The 13,812-nt window shown below is 41.5% G+C and overlaps 1 protein-coding gene across 8 annotated transcripts in view; it reads left to right on the forward strand.

The window, feature by feature from the left end:
- Positions 1–9,526: 9,526 nt before the first annotated feature.
- LOC118388426 (membrane-associated guanylate kinase, WW and PDZ domain-containing protein 1-like) overlaps positions 9,527–13,812 on the forward strand; it is a 203,897-nt gene continuing 199,611 nt past the window's right edge. For 7 of the 8 annotated variants that reach the window (XM_035777495.1, XM_035777497.1, XM_035777496.1 and 4 more), the window contains exon 1: positions 9,527–10,358. In XM_035777495.1, the coding sequence (XP_035633388.1) occupies positions 10,061–10,358 (298 nt within the window). In that variant the 5' untranslated portion in view covers positions 9,527–10,060. The remainder of the gene's footprint in view (positions 10,359–13,812) is intronic. The other variant, XM_035777499.2, reaches the window with a different exon arrangement.

The following is a 13,812-nucleotide window of genomic DNA, read 5'->3' on the forward strand; positions in this document are numbered from 1 at the left end:
GAATGGTATTGGTAAGAAAAGATATGATTTTACAAGCCCCCAATGACATAGCCTCTCATTGCCGGTGGTATGACAGCAATCCTAAATAGTGTCAGATAATCTGATGGCCTTTTTGTGAGAACCACTCATCTGTAATCTGACAGGGTAACACTGGGCTTTGCTGCTCTGCTTTACATAAAAATTGGGATTTCGCTCCCCCTCCCTTCCTCTCACTCTCTCTCTTTCTGTGGATATTATGACGAATAAGTCTTTATCGGGCCAGAGAGGAAAATAAGATTAAAAAGACATTGAAGCATAAAATTGACCTCCTCTTTTACAGAACCCTCTTTTACAGAGTGTTTAACACAGACACATGTTGGTTACAGTAGGTCAGTGAATATCTGGCAGACTTGTTGGGAGTGTGATACAATACAGGGGGTTAATGGGTATAGTGACACTATTATACAGAATAACAGACAATCAGGCCACAGAGGGAAAAATGTGCTCATGATTTTAAAGATTGTGGTTTTAAATATTTTACAGATTTAAAGATTGTGTTTTTCAGACCCATCTCTCTGCTGTAGTGGCATATCACACATATATAACACTGTTGTTATTAGGAGGTCATCCCTTCGCAGTGCACTATAGCCTTCATAAAGTCTCCTATGTGATTCCAATATTGTCACACCCTGACCATAGTTTGCTTTGTATGTTTCTATGTTTTGGTTGGTGATCTGAAGGGGCATTCTATGTTGGATGTCTTGTTTGTCTATTTCTATGTCTGGCCTGATATGGTTCTCAATCAGAGGCAGGTGTTAGTCATTGTCTCTGATTGGGAACCATATTTAGGTAGCCTGGGTTTCACTGTGTGTTTGTGGGTGATTGTTCCTGTCTCTGTGTTTTGCACCAGATAGGACTGTTTTATGTTTTTGCACGTTTGTTGTTTTGTTAGTTTATTTGTGTACAGTTTCTTTATTAAAGTACAATGAATAACAACCACACTGCATTTTGGTCCGCCTCTACTTCACCTAAAGAAAACCGTTACAACTATACTACTGTAACCATTCCCCAGTCATTCTACAGATAACTATAGAGCACTCCAAAGAAATGCATTTGTTACTCTTTATAGCTACAAACTTGAATGAAACAGCCATTGTGTTCTGTAGCCTACTGTGCATGATCTTTAACAGATTGTTTGGTGACCAGTTTGTACCACTTGAATACTGTTATAAGCTGGGCATGAAACCTGTATGAATGTATGAAACATGTATGCATGAAACCTGTATGCATGTAACCTGTATGAATGTATAAAACCTGATATTACTGAGAAAGAGACATGTTCTCTTTATGATAGATCCAGTGAGGGCCAACATCATACAGTCTTCTTCTCTCGCATGCTATGGAGAGGTGAGGGCTGTGACAGGAATGGCAAATTTAGTACCTTTCCACCCTTAATTCAATTACTTTTTCTCCTACTTTTTCTCTCTCCCTCTCTTTCCCTCCTCCCAGGCCCAGCCAGCCAATTTAACAGTCCATTCAGGTATGTACAGAAGGGTGTGGACTGAGAGAGAGATGGAGGAACAATGCACCTCCACTACTGTTTACACCTATATAAAGACCTACTGTATGCTGTTAATAACTCACTAAAACTGTGCTGCAATGATAGTTGTCCCCACTGGGCACTTTGAAGATGAGCTGGTGGTGATTTAATTTACTGAGTATGATGTCTTAATGATGGATGGGGCTGTTACCGTCTACAGTGAATATCGAAATCCACTTGCTATTGATTGTGGATTCTTGCCAATACAGACATCTCAAGCACTCAAAAAAGTCAATTGTCACAATTGAAGCATAAAGTGTTTTGGATTGACCTGACGATTAGTCACCATGGTGACCGGTGGTCATTTGTCTACGAAGCCACTCAGCATTAACAGCAGTGTATGGAAACCAGTGCAAATGGTCAAACAAACAGGCTTCCACTGGCATCACTGAATCATAAATGCAAGTGGTGCCTTGGATATGATGAGATATAAAAGACCATTGATTTGATACGTGTCTCAGGATGGGGTCCTGACATTTATATGATTAGACCCCTCCAGAACAGAAACAACATGTAAACATGTATGCATTCAGAAAGTGTTTTGACCCTTTTACTTTTTCCACATTTTGTTGTGACAGCCTTATTCTAAAATGGACTAAATCGTGTTTTTTCCTCATCAAACAAAAACAGAGTTTCTCCCATTCTACTCTGCCGATCCTCTCATGCTCTGTCAGGTTGGATAGGGAGTGTTGCTGCACAACTATTTTCATTGTCTCTCTAGAGATGTTCGATCGGGTTCAAGTCCGGGCTCTGGCTTGGCCACTCAAGGACATTCAGAGACTTTTCCTGAAGCCACTCCTGCATTGTCTTGGCTGTGTGCTTAGGGTCAATGTCCTGTTGGAAGGTGAACCTTCGCTCCAGTCTGATGTCCTGAGCGCTCCGGAGCAGGTTTTCATCAAGGAACTCTTAGTACTTTGCTCCGTTCATCATTCCCTCCATCCTGACTAGTCTCCCAGTCCCTGCCACAGCAAAACATCCCCACAGCATGATGCTGCCACCACCATGCTTCACCGTAGGGATGGTGCCAGGTTTCCTCCAGATGTGACACTTGGCATTACAGGCCAAAGAGTTCAATCTTGGTTTCATCGGACCAGAGAATCTTGTTTCTCATGGTCCGAGTCCTTTTAGATGCCTTTTGGCAAACTGCATGTCATGTGCCTTTTACTGACGAGTGGCTTCCGTCTGGCCACTCTACCATAAAGGCCTGATTGGTGGAGTGCTGCAGAGATGGTTGTCCTTCTGGAAGGTTCTCCCATCTCCACAGAGGATCTCTGGAGCTCTGTCAGAGTGACCATCAGGTTCTTGCTCTCTCCCTGACCAAGGCTCTTCTCCACCGATTGTTCAATTTGGCCAGCTCTAGGAAGAGTCTTGGGTGTTCTAAACTTCTTCCATTTAAGAATGATGGAGGCCACTGTGTTCTTGGGGACCTTCAATGCTGAAGAATGTGTTAGTACCCTTCCCAAGATCTGTGCCTCGACACAATCCTGTCTTGAAGCTCTATGGGCAACTCCTTCAACCTCATGGCTTGGTTTTTGCTCTGACATGCACTGTCAACTGTGGGACCTTATATAGACAAGCATGTGCCTTTCCAAATCATGTCCATTCAATTGAATTCACCACAGGTGGACTCCAATCAACTTGTATACAGATCTTAAGCATGATCGATGGAAACAGGATGCACCTGAGCTCAATTTTGAGTCTCATAGCAAATGGTCTGAATACTTATGTACAGTGGTTCAACGTACTTAAGTAAAAATACTTTAAAGTATTACTTAAGTCGTTTTTTGGGGTAACTGTACTTTACTTTTTTGACTGCAAAATATTGTACTTTTTACTCCATACATTTTGCTTGACACCCAAATGTACTCGTTACATTTCAAATGCTTAGCAGGACAGGAAAATAGTCAAATTCACACATTTATCAACCGGAAATCCCTGGTCATCCCTACTGACTCACTGAACACACATGCTTCGCTTGTAAATTATGTCTTAATGTTGGAGTATGCATGTGGCTTTCCGTATATAAAACAAAGCAAATGGTGCCATCTGGTTTGCTTAATATAAGGAATTTGAAATTATTTATACTTGAACTTTTGATACTTAATTAACTATATTTTAAACCAAATGCTTTTATACTTTTACTCAAGTAGAATTTTACTGGGTGACTTTTACTTGAGTCATTTTCTATTAAGGTATCTTTACTTTTACTCAAGTACAGTACGATAGTTGGGTGCTTTTATCACCACTATAAATAAGGCATTTCTGTTTTTTATTTTTAGAATAAGGCTGTTACATAACAAAATGTGGAAAAGGTCAAGGGGTCTGAATGCTTCTCGAATGCACTGTATATGTGCAGCTTATGTAGATCTTTGATGCCATATAGCATTGTGTCCATGTATGAACATAAACTGATACATTTTTCATTGTCAGGAAAAACAACTTATTATCTTAGACCAAATGGCAGACATATTGCCGAGAAAGAGAGTGTGAGTGTCACGGACGTCGTAAGAAGAGGACCACGGTGATTCCTCTTTATTAGAATGTCGCCAACAAAAACAATACAAAATGTCCGTGAAGCTTAACAGGGCTATGATGCCTCTAACAAAGTTAACTTCCCACAATGACAGAAGGGAAAAAGGCTGCCTAAGTATAATTCCCAATCAGTCAACGGTAGACAGCTGTCCCTGATTGAGAACCATACCCGGCCAAAACATAGAAATACAAAAACATAGAAAACAGAACAGAATGCCCACCCAAATCACACCCTGACCAAACCAAATAGAGATATAAAAAGGCTCTCTAAGGTCAGGGCATGACAGTGAGAGAGAGAGAGAGAAGGAGTGAAAGAGCGATAGAGAAAGAGAGAGAAAGATAAGAGTCAGAGACATATAGAGGAGACAGAAAAACTAGTGGCCATGGGAGAATGGCCTGGCTGTACCCGTCTGTCTGATTTGGCTGACACAGTGTGACAGGAAGCTGGCACTGGCTCTGCTCGACCCCCAATGAAGGTCAAAGTACATCTGACTAGCACTGGCACACCAAGTCACTCTTTTAAATGGTTCCCTCTCTCCTCCTGTCCTCTCCCTAATGACCCTGGAACTGACAAGCACTAGATAAGTGATAACAATATCACTTACAGCATATAATGATGACTCTCACCTATCCAGCTTCACCAGATCAGGGGTCCAAGGAGAGGCAGCGAGGACAATGTGTAATGGGACACTTACACAAACGTTACAATGTATAATGGGATGCTTATTATTATTCTGCTTACCTCTATGTGATCACCACTCTGAATGTATTGTAGGCTGTACTATCTTACTAGAGGTAAATTAAGCGATGCTGCATCTGACAACATCTGGTTGACACTATGGTTAACACTATTTACATACATCCAGAGTGGGAATGTATGGTTTAAATCTATAGCCCTGGGCTTGATAAACTGTTCCTGTGTCTGATTAACTGATCTGAGAAGAAGCTACACAGTTTAGGCTTAAAAGCACTCACTCCGTTTCCCGTCCCATCCAGGCCAATGGCTTCCCTCCCGTGGGATAGAGAGTACTTTGAATGTTATTTTTAGGTTTGGAAAAGCTCATCTGCTTTTCCCTAGGTGAGAGGCACAGCCCATCTGATTCCATCAAACAACATTTCCTGTTCCTACGCCTCAGCCCAGCTGTCTAATGCCCCTCTCTCTCTCTCTCTCTCTCTCTGTGTCTCTCTTTCACTGTCTATCTCATGATGATGATGATGGTGTGCTGATGATAAAACTGATGACGTTGACAGTTATCACAATTATGTTTAATATAGCCTATTGTAAAATTGTATAGTTGTAGGTCCTATAATGGTGAACACTATTTTAAACATGTTTTGTGTTCGACTCAAATGAAAGAATACACATACCAGGACTCCATATTAGTAGGGCACAGAGGGGTGTGTATGTCTGTCCATTGGTTTGAGGGGAAGTTCCAGTGAGAGATGGAAGAATGTACCACAGGAAAAACCTGAATTACTGGACTCCAAAGAGAAGAACACATTCATTTCACCTGGCCAAGTGATCTGCATTCCATTCCAAACCAGTAAAAGGCTGCGTTCACACAGGCTGCCCAATTCTGATCTTTATTTCACTAATTGGTATTTTGACCAATCAGATCAGCTCTGAAAAAGAGCTGACGTGAAAAGATCTGATGTGATTGGTCAATAGACCAATTAATGTAAGGCACTAACTCCGCCATGCTCGTTGGGGCCAAAGCCTATGGGGAATAAAAATGTTTTTTGGGGGGTGGGGTTGGATAAATGCTGAAAATAAGGTCTGTTGTAAACACCTGCTTAGAAGATTTTTAACCATTTATGTAATCAAAACAAGCACACAAAAGCTTCATAATTCATAAAGGTCATGTTAACTGACTGATATTATCTCATACAACAAAAAGTATAAGATATTCTAAGCCTAGCTTAAGGCTAGTTAAGGAGAATATCGACGCCCTTGCAGCCTGAATGGAGGATGTTTTATGTATGAGCCGGACACGAGTGTATAGCTGGCTGCAAAGATTCCAGTTGGACAGAAACAACGTATAAGGAATAATAGCCCTATCTGGGCTAGTTAGTAGGATGGGGTGGGTATTGTAGTAGGCTAGAGTGCATTCGGAAAGTATTCAGAACCCTTGACTTTTTGCACATTTTGTTACATTACAGCCTTATTCTAAAATGGATTAAATTGTCACCCCCCTCATCAATCTACAAATAATACACCTACATTTACTGCTAGGGGTTCTGCTAGCGGAACGTTTCGACAACATCCGGTGAAATTGCAGAGCGCAAAATTTTAAATAAATTATTAGAAATATTTAACTTTCATACAATCACAAGTGCAATACACCAAAATACATCTTAACTTCTTGTTAATCCAGCCACCATGTCAGATTTCAAAAAGGCTTTACGGCGAAAGCAAATGCAATTATCTGAGGACAGCACCCCATCAAACAAACACATGACAATCATATTTCAACCCTCCAGGCGCGACACAAAACTCAGAAATAACGATATAATTCATGCCTTACCTTTTCTGTTGGCACTCCAATATGTCCCATAAACATCACAAATGGTCTTTTTGTTCGGTTAATTCCATCGTTATATCCCCAAAGTGTCCATTTATTTGGCATGTTTGATTCAGAAAAACACCGGTTCCAACTCGCCCAACATGACTACACATTATCTAATAAGAAACCTGAAATCTTGGTCCAAACATTTCAAACAACTTTCCTAATCCAAATTGAGCTATTTTAAAACGTAAATAATCTATCAAATTTAAAATGGAATAAACTCTATTCAATAGCGGATAAAATGAAAGTAGAGCAACAACAAAAACATCCTGGATGGTTTGTCCTTGGGGTTTCGACTGCCAAATAAGTTCTGTTATACTCAGACATCATTTTAACAGTTTTAGAAACTTAAGAGTGTTTTCTATCCAAATCTACCAAGTATATGCATATCCTAGCTTCTGGGCCTGAGAATAGGCAGTTTACTTTGAGCACACTTTTCATCTGGACGTGAAAATACCGCCCCCTATCCCAAACAGGTTAATGACAAAGTAAAATCAGGTTTCAAGCAAATTGTTTTTTTTTAATGCAAAAATTAAACATTACATTTACATAAGTATTCAGACCCTTTACTCCGTACTTTGTTGAAGCAACTTTGGCAGCAATTACAGACTTGAGTTTTCTTGGGTATGACACTACAAACGTGGCACACCTGTATATGGAGAGTTTCTCCCATTCTTCTCTGCAGATCCTCTCAAGCTCTGTCAGGCTGGATGGGGAGTGTCGCTACACAGCTATTTTCAGGTCTCTGCAGAGATGTTCGATCCGGTTCAAGTCCGGGCTCTGGCTAGGCCACTCAGGGACATTCAGAGACGTTTCCTGAAGCCACTCCTACATTGCCTTTGCTGTGTGCTTCGGGTCATTGTCCTGTTGGAAGGTGAACCTTCGCCCCAGTCTGAGGTCTTGAGCACTCTGGAGCAGGTTTTCATCAAGGATCTTTCTGTACTTTGCTCCGTTCATCTTTCCCTCGACCCTGCCATGTTTCCTCCAGACGTGACGCTTGGAATTCAGGCCAAATAGTTCAAACTTGGTTACATCAGACAATATAATATGTTTCTCATTCTCAGAGTCCTTTAGGTGCCTTTTGGCAAACTCCAAGTGGGCTGTCTTGTGCCTTTTACTGACGAGTTGCTTCCGTCTGGCCACTCTACCATAAAGGCCTAATTGGTGGAGTGCTGCAGAGATGGTTGTCCTTCTGGAAGGTTCTCCCATCTCCACAGAGGAACTCTGGACTCTGTCAGAGTGACCATCGGGTTCTTGGTAAGCTCCCTGACCAAGGCCCTTCACCCCGATTGCTCAGTTTGGCTGGGGCGGCCAGCTCTAGGAAGTCTTGATGGTTCCAAACTATTTCCATTTAAGAATGATGGAGGCCACTGTGTTCTTGGGGACCTTCAATGCTGCAGAAATGTTTTGGTACCCTTCCCCAGATCTGTGCCTCAACTCAATCCTGTGTCAGAGCTCTATGGACCATTCCTTCAACCTCATGGCTTGGTTTTTGCTCTGACATGCACTGCCTTTCCGAATCATGTCCAATGAATGTAATTTACCACAGGTGGACTCCAATCAAGTTGTAGAAACATCTCAAGGATGACCAATCGAAACAGGATCCACCTAAGCTAATGTCGAGTCTCGTAGAAAGGTGTCTGAATACTTATGTAAATTAGGTATTTCTGTTTTATACTTTATATACATTTGATAACATTTCTAAAAGCCTGTTTTTTCTTTGTCATTATGGGGTATTGTGTATAGATTGATGCAGAAAGAATGTAACATAAAAGCTGTAAAGTAAAACATGTGGAAAAAAGTGAAGGGGTCTGAATACTTTCCGAGCATACACTGAGCAAAAATAGAAACCGACATGTCAAGTATTGGTCCCATGTTTTATGAGCTGAAATTAAAAATCCCCAAAATTTTCCAAATGCACAAAAAGCTTATTTCTCTCAAATTTTGTAGACAAAGTTATTTACATTCCTGTTAGTGAGCATTTCTCCTTTGCCAAGACAATCCATCCACCTAACAGGAAGCTGATTAAACAGCATGATCATTACACAGGATCATTAACTTGTGCTGGGGACAATAAAAGGCCACTCTAAAATGTGCAGTTTTGTCACACAACACAATGCCACAGATGTCTCAAGTTTTGAGGGAGCATGCAATTGGTATGTCTGACTGCAGGAATGTTCCAAATAATTGAATGTTAATTTCTTCACCATAAGCCGCCTCCAACGTCGTTTTAAAGAATTTGTCAGTACATCCAACAGGCCTCACAACCACAGGCCACGTGTAACCACGCCAGCTCAGGACTTCTTCGACTTCTTCATATGAGTCGGTGGGGGAGGCTTGCTGAGGCGTATTTATGTCTGCAATTAAGCCCTTTTGTGGGGAAAAAATAATTCTGATTGGTTGGCCCTGGCGGCCAAATGGGTGGGCCTCAACGGACCACCCATGGCTGCACCCCTGCCCAGTCATGTGAAATCCATAGATTAGGGCCTAATAAATATATTTCAATTGACTGATTTCCTTATTTGAACTGTAACTTAGTAAAATCTTTGAAATTGTTGCATGTTGCGTTTACAGTTTTGTTCAGTATATAAAGAATTGTCCAAATAATGTATTTCTATACAAATGTACATATTAAAAATAAATACATGTATTTATTATATGTCACGCATCAAAAATACATTTAAAAATGCATAAATTATACATTACTTGGCCAAATTGTTCTACTTAAAATACTGCATATCCTAAAATGCATCCACAATATATGTTTTAAATTTAGTTTTTTTTGGTGAGGAGCATTAGGACCTTGTAATAGGTGAAGCCATTAGGCTTTCCCTCTGGACTCCGGAGGGAAACAGGACGCATGCGCTCATTTTACTATCAGCACATCCCGATCGCTACTGCACGCAGTGGGACGAAATGTAACAAAACACACGACAACGTTGTACCTGTTTTAAAGGAGCCATTGTGGTGCCACCAACCAAATCACCTATTATTCAAAGTAAAGCCTTCATCGCTTTGATCTTGAACGGGAAATATTTAAAGTGGTTTCATAAAAAAGGAACTGAGAAAGGATTTGACAAGTGGAGACTATACGTTTGTGGCAGCGTTTACTCGGCAAAGATGTTAACAAGATGAGAAAAACAATACCTGTAAATTAAGACCAGCTGCTCAAGACGTCAATAGAAGTGGTTCGTCAGACGAGAATGGCTTGATTTTGTTTGTGTGAACAATGAGCAGTTTTTGACAGCAGCACTCATGCTTCAGGGAAAGAAAAAGAAAGTTTGCTGCGTCTGATTTTGATATTACATTCTGAGACTCGTTTTGTTGTCTATATTGTTATTATTAGTCGGCAAGACCACCTGTTTGTTTTGGCATATTCACCATGGCCAAAGTGATCCAAAAGAAGAATCACTGGACCACCAAAGTTAACGAGTGCGCGGTTCTCAAAGACGCTCCGGGTGACTTGAATGTACCATTGCTGGGCGGTGCAGAGAACGGAGAGTTCGCCTTCATCGGACAAGTTAACGAGGATATCGTTATTTACAAAAATGGAAAATTAACGGAGGGGGAGTTGATATTGGAAGTAGAGAACCTATCGATCTCTGGATTGCCTCTGTATGATGTACAGACAGTGATAAATAATTGCAAGGGTCCCGTCAGATTGAAAACAGTCAGACAAGGTAAGAGATGACACAGAAGCAGCAGCGTCTATAGCTCTTCATTCATCCATATGACGTGATGTATTAAAGTGGATGAGACACACACAGGTTATCCAATAATTATGTCCTGATTCATTTACAACTTTTCAGAATCCCATTTAAAGTTTTAGTTCTGTCAGATGTACATCCTCATAAAATGTATGACCCTGTTGTCCCCACCCACGAATGGACATGTATCATTGCTGCAGTTGTAAATGTGTATATATTATTGTTATTTTTTACTCTACCCTGCCTGTGATTACATCTGCAATATCAGCAGACAAACAGCAGCTCTGGCCAGTGGGAACCATTCATGGTCAACTTGACTCGGCCTGGCCATATAGTTTGACACTAAGCCAGTGTCACCGGAACCCAGTGTGTCTTGCAGGCTTGTAGGGATGCTCAGAGCCACAGAGATGGAGTGTTACTCTGGGATCTGACTGATTTCAAAAGTTTGTCCAAAGAGAGAAAAAAATCACAAAAAGAGAAATCTAATTCTCTTTTAGCAAAACTATACTATTTTTACACTTCTCTTTGCTTTATACATCCTGAGCACATATGCCTACTTTGTTGGCACTGATGGGAAACCTGTACATTAGCATGGCAGTTCCATACCTCAAAATCCCAATTCAACACATGGTTCTAGTTATGGTGAGTCTCCTCTGTCTATTCGGAAGACTGACAATCCTACCCATGTCCATAAATTACTTGAGACAATTAAGAATCTGGACAATCAGCCCCCACTACAGTCCCAGTGCTCCACCTGGCCCATTTCCAGATCCTGTCTGGAGGTGGGGAGGAACGGAGGGGATGCCATGGCGATACACTCACATGACCATATTCTGTTTCAGGTTTTAATAATTTACGTTGTCTGGGAATGTTTCTCAGGCTTAATTGGGAAAATATTTTTGGCAAAGGGCCATCTAACCCATATTCAGTTGGTTCAAGGCGCCTGTCATTTTCACACAGTTTACGGAATGGAAAAGCAAAAGACTGCTGATTAGGCTATTGTCCATCAGGTCGTGAAGGTTTCTGCATCATCCCTCGAGTTCAGGGGACATAGCATGTTTGAGTGCTGATTGAGGCATTTTAATAACAACCAACAGTTTCTGTGTGCTATTGTTGTGGGAGGGATTACAGTACACACGCATGACACTGAGCTGCCACTGTGTACTACATACCATTATGTGGCCATGCTGCTGTATTGACACAGTCAACTTGATTATGTAATTGGTCAAAGTTTTGAAATCCATTCCCACACTCTATACCGTGTATATTTTACAGGTCTCCCGCTGTATATCACAAAGAGAGACATGTCTTTGATTGACATTTCCTATGTAATAATTTGTCTTAGGCTGTGAGGTATCTAGTCTGAACACTAAACTCTATTTGAGGGAAATAGGTTGCAGATTAGATTATTATCATTATGTCCGAGGTTATGATAAAAATAACAGTTGTATGTGTGGGTGGCTCTACTCTGGTCTGCATATGACAGTTATCAACATTTCCTCTACACCCCCCCACACTTCCCATGAGCACATATACACACACACACACAGGCTACCATGGGAGTGGATTAGTGTGCCAAGGCTCCCAGGGTGAATGCATGCATGTGTTATTGAGCATGTCCTTGTGTGTGTTTGCTGTATGATCAGTGTGTGGTGCTCCATGGGGCTTGGGCTGGGCAGACCAGGAAAACCTGACCATGCAGCATGAAAAATGGGGTCAGGGGTCAGGGAGGAGGTATCTAGTGTCTGGATCATGTCAGAGCACAGCACAGTGCAGGGTAATGTGATGCTGTTTAATCACTACACCGGGCTGGCTGACCCAGTCTCAGACACCCAGACTTAGCTTGCAGTCAGTCAGTCAGTGGGCTATACAGCCTGTGATCAGTCAGAAGGAAAGGCAAAGCTACACTCAGTTAATTTACATTTACATTCAAGCTTTTTAAGCTTCATCAACATGATGTGTGGCTCGCCTGATGAACGATGCAGGCTCAGCAGATTTGAACTCGGTTGTAAATCTAGAAGGCAGGAGTTTTCCTTTTTTTAACAATGTGAGTATAGCTAGCTGTTCCTGTGGTTTCAATTTATAGCAGTGAATTAACTGTAGGTGGTAGGTGGAGAATGTGTCTCTTTGTCTTTGCATGTGGAAGCGTTTAGTAGTGGTGTGAATGGTCCGTGAAATGCTTTTGTCGAGGGATGGGTATCGTTAAGATTTTAATGGTTTTTCTACTCTTACCGATACTGCTTATCAGTCTGGTACTTACGGTATTCTTATCGATTCTTTTTGTTATTTTTTAAGAAAGAAGAAAAGAAAGAAAATGAAACAAATTAAGAACAGAATTAACATCGCTTTATTTTCTGAAATGTCAAATAAATATACAATTATTTACAGCAAAAAAACAGCAATGTTTTGAACAAATCACTATTATAGGGTATAATGTTGTGGTGATGATCAAAAGAAATGAAATAAACAATATTTTCCTGCAAAAGTAAATACAGTGGTATAGAGCAACACAGGTGGGGCATGCAGGTAGGCTGCAGAAGACAATACAGTGGTATAGAGCAACACAGGTGGGGCATGCAGGTAGGCTGCAGAAGACAATACAGTGGTATAGAACAACACAGGTGGGGCATGCAGGTAGACTGCAGAAGACAATACAGTGGTATAGAGCAACACAGGTGGGGCATGCAGGTAGGCTGCAGAAGACAATACAGTGGTATAGAGCAACACAGGTGGGGCATGCAGGTAGGCTGCAGAAGACAATACAGTGGTATAGAGCAACACAGGTGGGGCATGCAGGTAGGCTGCAGAAGACAATACAGTGGTATAGAACAACACAGGTGGGGCATGCAGGTAGGCTGCAGAAGACAATACAGTGGTATAGAGCAACACAGGTGGGGCATGCAGGTAGGCTGCAGAAGACAATACAGTGGTATAGAACAACACAGGTGGGGCATGCAGGTAGGCTGCAGAAGACAATACAGTGGTATAGAACAACACAGGTGGGGCATGCAGGTAGGCTGCAGAAGACAATACAGTGGTATAGAGCAACACAGGTGGGGCATGCAGGTATGCTGCAGAAGACAATACAGTGGTATAGAACAACACAGGTGGGGCATGCAGGTAGGCTGCAGAAGGACTAACAGTTCTTAGCAGTTCTTCTGGAGAAAGATCAACATTTTTATTTTACCTTTATTTTAACTAGGCATGTCAGTGAAGAAGAAATTCTAATTTTCAAGGACGGCCTAGGAACAAATTCTTATTTTCAAGGATGGCCTAGGAACAGTGGGTTAACTGCCTTGTTCAGGGGCAGAACAACAGAGTTTTACCTTGTCAGCTCAGAGATTCGATCTTGCAACCTTTCGGTTGCCCTAAACACTAGGTTACCTGCCACTCCGGCATATTTGCCTTCTCTGGCAGAAGTCGGGAC

Source organism: Oncorhynchus keta, chromosome 10, assembly GCF_023373465.1.
Source record: "Oncorhynchus keta strain PuntledgeMale-10-30-2019 chromosome 10, Oket_V2, whole genome shotgun sequence".
Classification (NCBI taxonomy): domain Eukaryota; kingdom Metazoa; phylum Chordata; class Actinopteri; order Salmoniformes; family Salmonidae; genus Oncorhynchus; species Oncorhynchus keta.